The sequence below is a fragment of the Myotis davidii genome, unplaced genomic scaffold, assembly GCF_000327345.1.
Source record: "Myotis davidii unplaced genomic scaffold, ASM32734v1 scaffold32, whole genome shotgun sequence".
Classification (NCBI taxonomy): domain Eukaryota; kingdom Metazoa; phylum Chordata; class Mammalia; order Chiroptera; family Vespertilionidae; genus Myotis; species Myotis davidii.
The window spans coordinates 1,099,121-1,105,120 of NW_006286587.1; the positions used below are offsets into that span (position 1 = coordinate 1,099,121).

General features: G+C 50.8%; 2 protein-coding genes across 7 annotated transcripts in view; both read left to right on the forward strand.

Moving 5' to 3' along the window:
* The window catches only part of PTPRA (protein tyrosine phosphatase, receptor type A), a 97,921-nt gene extending 97,166 nt beyond the window's left edge, over positions 1–755 (forward strand). For 5 of the 6 annotated variants that reach the window (XM_006758030.2, XM_015560240.1, XM_006758029.2 and 2 more), the window contains one exon: positions 129–422. In XM_006758030.2, coding sequence (XP_006758093.1) covers positions 129–203 — 75 coding nt within the window. In that variant the 3' untranslated portion in view covers positions 204–422. Of the gene's footprint in view, positions 1–128; positions 423–512 lie in introns of those variants that run through there. The other variant, XM_006758027.2, reaches the window with a different exon arrangement.
* On the forward strand, positions 642–5,164 carry GNRH2 (gonadotropin releasing hormone 2). The gene is given in 4 exon segments (XM_015560216.1): positions 642–726; positions 1,166–2,020; positions 4,521–4,693; positions 4,836–5,164. Coding segments are annotated over 3 exon segments (489 nt in total). The 5' UTR covers positions 642–726; positions 1,166–1,934; the 3' UTR covers positions 5,066–5,164.
* Positions 5,165–6,000: the final 836 nt, after the last annotated feature.

Genomic DNA, 6,000 nt, shown 5'->3' on the forward strand with positions numbered 1-6,000 from the left:
TCTTCTCTGGTCGCCTCCATCTGTAGATGAGCTGCCCTCACCCAGAGGGGATGCTGTCAGAACTCGGGCAGGAACCGCGTGTATGTTCTCATCAGTAACCCTGGCTTTCCCCTCCTTTCGCTCTCCAGGAACAGTACGAGTTCTGCTACAAGGTGGTGCAGGAATATATCGATGCATTCTCAGATTATGCCAACTTCAAGTAAGGTGATGAGACCATGGACAGGAGCATTGCCTTTAATATTTTGTAATATTCTGTTTGTTAATATACCCAAAATTGTGTATATATCTTATAACTGTTTTAGAATTGGTACATAGGCTTCTATTACTTATTAGGTGGAGATTTTATATGTAAATGTGATAGCACTGATATTCCTTTTTCCAATGTTTTATTGGGGAATTAAATAGTGTGATGTTTGAACTGATATTGTGAAATTCTCTGCCTGGAAGTTGGGCTGAATTGTTCTGTATTTTACACATCTTTTCCTAAAGAAGAAACACGAAACCCTTTCCAGGTAGCTTGGCATCAACTAAGACAAAAGCACAAAGCTCTCAGAGCTCTTGAGGAAATTGGTTGTCCCAGTGCCCTGTCAGGTCGCTATTCCCTCCCTGCTCTGTAAGTAATCCCTCCCCTCCCCCTCTATGCAGCCTCTTCTCCCACCACCCACATCCATCATGGGAGTAAGGGGACCAGAGTGGTACCTCTGTCACCACACTAGGGATTATCAGGTAATAAAAGCTTTGCCTCCCTGAGGAAACGTCTCTCCCTTTGTCTGGGGTGGGGCAGCCATACCAGAGCTGGGGCTCTCCTAGGCCACTCCTGACCCTGCCGGTACTGTTTGATCTCAACTGGCCCCAGAGAGGCCAGTCCTCCTGACTCCTCCTTTCCAATAAGTGCAGCCCCTCCAGCGCTTGGCTACATGCCAAGGACCCGCCTTCCCTTCTCAGCCCATCTTTGGTGCAGTGGTCCCAGCCCGCCTGGCACTCTGGGAAGATAGCCAAGGGCATTGAGGAGAGAGGAAGTGGCTCGGGGCTAAGGCCAGTCTGACCTCTGGTGCTTTGTTACAAAACTACCTGGATTGTGTCACTCCGTCCAGAATAAGTCTTTATTCTCACACTTACTGTGTAAATAGCTTCAATTTTCTTTCACATCTGTCCTCATTTCCAGGACTTTTATGTGGAAGTGCCTCAGATTCTGAATGGTGGGAGTCTTAGATTCCAACTTGATTTTGAGCTGAATATTAGGCAATAATGTTTAACTTTTGTGTCTCAAATAAGGTGGATGTTCATTTATTTCTCATGTAATTGTCTGCCCAGTCCAAAGGCCCAGTATCCTCCCATCTCATGGTTCCAGTGTCCCTTAGGGTGCTATTCTTTTCTTCATGGTTGGAGCTGGATCACTGTCTTTTCCCATGGAGAACCAAAAACAGTGGAAAGCAAGCAACTTCATTTTTAAGGACATGAAGCAAAATTGGCACTTTTCATTCTCATATATATCCCATTGGTTAAAACCTAGTCATAAGGCCACACCTAGCTACAGGGAGGCTGGGAAATGTAGTCTTTGGGAGCACAGCTGGGAGAGGGGGCCTGTCCACTGCCTCCTATCCTAACAAGCAGCTCATCATGGGAACAAGAGAATAAACTGTTTGTCATGGCTGTCAGTGCAGGACTGAGAGAGGCCTGCAGCCTGGCCTGGCCTGTAGGGCATTTCTTGAGGAGCAGGGCCAGGCCCTGAGCCTTCTGAGGCTCAGGACTGAGAGGTGACATCCTAGCCTGGTCCATGAAGGCACACTTGAGGTATCAGTGCTGCTGTGCTTTTTGGAGGTGGGACTTGAACTGGACCCAAGGGATGCTGGATATTCAGATGAGTGAAAGGAGGAAAGGTCGTGTGCAGTCACATTACAGAGGACCTCGGAATCCAAGCCAGCAAGGACACCATGGCTCCAAGGCGGGAGCCAAGTCTTGTACCACGTTCAGGATGTCTGCAGGGACACAACAGGCCACCTCTGGAAGCTTGCAGGAGGTGAGTATGTGTCAGTGGAGGCACTCAGTCCCTTCTGTACGAACTAAGAACTCCACAGGGCAATAAACTCCGATTTCAGTAGTTTTAAAAGAAGCCTGGATAAATTAAGCAATGATAGAATCTGACGAATTTCTGATGAGAGGAGCTGTGTTTGGGGAAAAGACCCTGGCTCCTCGAACAAGCTACTTTTTGGTGTGTCTGTGACCAAGTCCAGGCAGATGGAGGAGGGCAGGCTTTGGGTCAGTAGGCTGTGCTGGAACGAGCAGAAGAGCCCTCGGCATGCCCTCCACAGGCCCTGCCTCCCCTTCCAGCAGGCTGCTCAACTGTTACCAGGGCTGGTACTGAGCAGCTGCACACTATTTTGGCTCGATGGTTTTCTGCTGGAGTCCATGCTGATTTGACCAGTGGCTGGGCCAATATTGTAAATATCACCTGGTTAACAGATGTCTTCAAGCAGGATTCACATGATTTCCAGAGACATAAACCCAACAGGAACTAGTCTGGGCTAAAAGGAAAGTGTATTGGGGCTCACACAGCGTGACTGTGTGGGAAGGGCAGGGGTGACTACTTCATTCAGTGCCCACCCGTCAGCCAGGATTTCTCAAAAGGGGAAGAGTGGTGTCCATTGCCCACCACACACCAAGAACTCTGGGGTCTGCCACACCCTCAGAGACCTCACTTCAACTAGTCAGCTCTCTCCTAGGTTTTCTGTTTCTTTCATCACTTCCCCCACAAAATCACTTCCTCCAGCTTAAATTCTTGTCCCTCTGATAGACTTCTTGAAAAAGTCTGCACTCCCACTCCTGCCTCTATCCCACTTCATTTCCTTCCTTACCTGTTCTCGCCAAGGTGACCTGTGCACTGAGGCCCAGGGACCCCCCATCTGCCCACTAGTTCCCCCTTGGTGGTAGTGACTCCTTAACGCTAGCCACTCCTCCACTGTCTCCTCAGAGGTCAGGCAGTCCTGCTGTCTGTGCTGTGGATCCTCAGCCCTTCCTCAAGCCTGAGTCCCCTCCTGAGCTCCAGGTCCACATTTCCTGCTTCCTGCTCAGTGACCCCACATGGGATGACCCACAGGCACCTGTCCCTGCTTCCTGCAGCCCTCTGGCATTCTCTGCACCCCTTTCACCTCCACCCCCACCTGGCAGTTCCTGTGTTGACCCTTCTCCATTTTGTTCCTTACAGTGGAGCACCCACTGCTGCCCTGTTTCCCACAACTCCAACTAACTCCTTTCTGCCTTCACCCTAGACCACCTTGGTCAGGGGGTGGTGCCTTGCTGTGCTCCAACAGCACCTGAGCACAGAGCTCTAAACCTCTGTTTTCCCCACTGACAAGAGCTCCCAGACTGGAATGATGTCCTCTCCCCAAGGCAGAGAATTAGCAGGAACTTATGGTGAACAAATGGCTTTCTGTGTCCTGCTGAGGATAGGAAGATGAATTCCAGAGTTTATAGTCTGGAAGGGGATAGCAAACATTCCTGAAAAGCTAGGTATGTTGCCAGAAAGGGCCCGGTGTTTCCCCTGGGAAGCTTAGTTCTGGTTTGGATCGTTTAGCAAAAACCACAAATTACAGAAAAAAAGCCATCCCCATTTCTCTTTTAAAATAAACATTCTGTAAATACAAGTCAAAACTAAGCTTGTTTATTAAATTCAGTCATGTTCACTAAACTACAAAGCAAATGTTTTCTAAAAATTACTTGGTTAACCCATGCATCTAGGAACAAAGCTTATTTGGTTTTTTTTCCCCTCAAAACAATTTAACTGAACACACTGATTTCAGGTCCCTGCTAAATAAGCCAATTTGGAAAATCACGTGTGCCCTCCTGCCTGGGCGGCTGAATTCCAGGTGCCCATGACCTACCATGATGCCCATTATGCCATTCCCTCCCCCATCTTTGCCACAGGATTTGATGCACCTGCACTCCCAGTGACTGGGCCCCGTGATGTCAAACCTGGCCCAGGCCTTTGCATTTGCTGTTCAGCTCAATTGCAGAAATTGGTTATTATTAACAGGCCTCTGCTGCCCTGCCCTTCCCCGCCGCCACCCCCATCTCCCTCCGCCCACCCCCAGGCAATAGAAAACTGAGCTGACCCACACTAAGTGTAGGTAAAGGGTTTGGAATTCAGGAGAAAGTAGGTAAGGGGTTTGGAATTTAGGGAAAAGGTTTAATCAGAAAAAGCTGCAGTCAGGTGATTTCCTGAGCATCCCTTCATCTGCTGACCTGTGCTGATTCTTTATCTACATCCTGGGCAGCTGACCTCTTCCTGGAGCACAGTGGCTCAGATACCATCTTGGTCACTTAAAGCTCTCCTGGGGCAAAAGGTCAAATTGCTTGTGGGTCTCCTGAAGTCAGGGCAGGTCCAGTCATACATTCCAGTCCCTGGAATAATAGCTTTCCTACATGCATTAATTGCCAAGCCTATTAACTACATATCTACAAGTAAACAGTCTATGTGGAGTAAGTTCCCCCTGAACTGAACTTTTTGAGTTCCCCATCAGGAGCAGCCCTGCCATGGCCAGCTCCAAGCTAGGCCTCTTGCTGCTGCTGCTGCTGCTGCCGCCCACCCAACCAGGACCCTCAAAGACTCAGCACTGGTCCCACGACGGGTACAGTGGAGGAAAGTGAGCCTCCAGCTCACCCCTGCACTGCCAGCATGCCCCAAGACCCCCAGGTGGGTGACGGGTCTCCCCAGCCTGAGTGGGAGGAAGAAGGTGCTGACTAGGGCTCCTTCGCCTACCTTGAGCCTGTGATTGGGGGTAGTGAGGGCAGTTTGCAGCCTCGACTCTTTTGAGGAAGGATTCTGGGCACTGCAGCAAGCGGCCCAGACCAGACTGCCATAGCCTCCAAAGCAATGCCCTGGCTCTCCCCACACACACACACACTCGAGGTGGAAAGTGTGCCCTGGGAGGGCAGGACACCAGGCCAGGGGACCCTCCATACAAAGCAGTACCTGGTGCAGACACGACTGGTAAGTAGAGTGAGAGGCCCCCGGCATTGGCCATCAGGGGCCATAGTGGCTAAGGACTGGGGGCTATGTGAGTAGAAGATGGGGGTAGACAGCACTGAGACACCCCTACCACAGCACCCCCAGCTGTTAGTGCCCCCTGCTTCTTACAAGCAGGGTGCTGTCTGCTATTCTATTTCCCAGAACTCTAAACAATTTATAAGATACTTATGTTAAATTTAAAGATTGGAAGTCACTAATGGGGTAGGAAATAATTGTACTGCACTAAGAAACCTCCATAAGTAAAGCAGTGACTGCAGTGGGGTCCCCCAGGCTTGTTTCCTAGGGAAACCATTGTGTTCCCCGGCCAGCAGAAAGAGGTGAGAGGTGGGACCTCACACTGACAGGTAGCAGGGCCTGGAGGACCAGGTAGTCACTGACACGGCACTAGAAATGGTAGCGATTGCAGAGTCCTCAAGCCCTAGCGGAGCACAGGTGTGTGGAGATGGATTACTATTATTTTGCACATCGTATTTAAAAGTGCACCAGGACAGCACGGTAACTAAAGGAGAAAGTAATAAGATTCCTATACGGCAAAACCTTATCGCCTAATTTAAATCCGTGTGAGCTCAGGTTTTTACCTATCAGGTTTGTTTAGGAGGTGAAGGACCCTCTGGATCCTCTAGGCTAGGAGCCTGTCAGCGAAGCCAGGTCAGAAGGGTGGGGGCGGGGGGAGCGGGGGCCGGGCCAGGCCCGCTGACCAGAGCTTCCGCCGGAATGACCGTCTCTTCCCAGACAAACTGGACCCGAGCGCTGCGCACTGCCGCCCAATAGTTATGAGATACCCTAGGTTATTGCCTCGAATTCTCCTCCGTCCTCTTCCTCTCCCACTCACACTGAGCCCTTTCTCCGCGTGGGTTTTGGAGGGACGCGGACGTGACCGGGCCCCGCAGGAAGGGCGCAGCCAGAGCCCGTGGCGGGGGACGACGGCAGACCTCGACAGGGCCTCGTGTGCCGTCGGAGCGGGCTCCCGG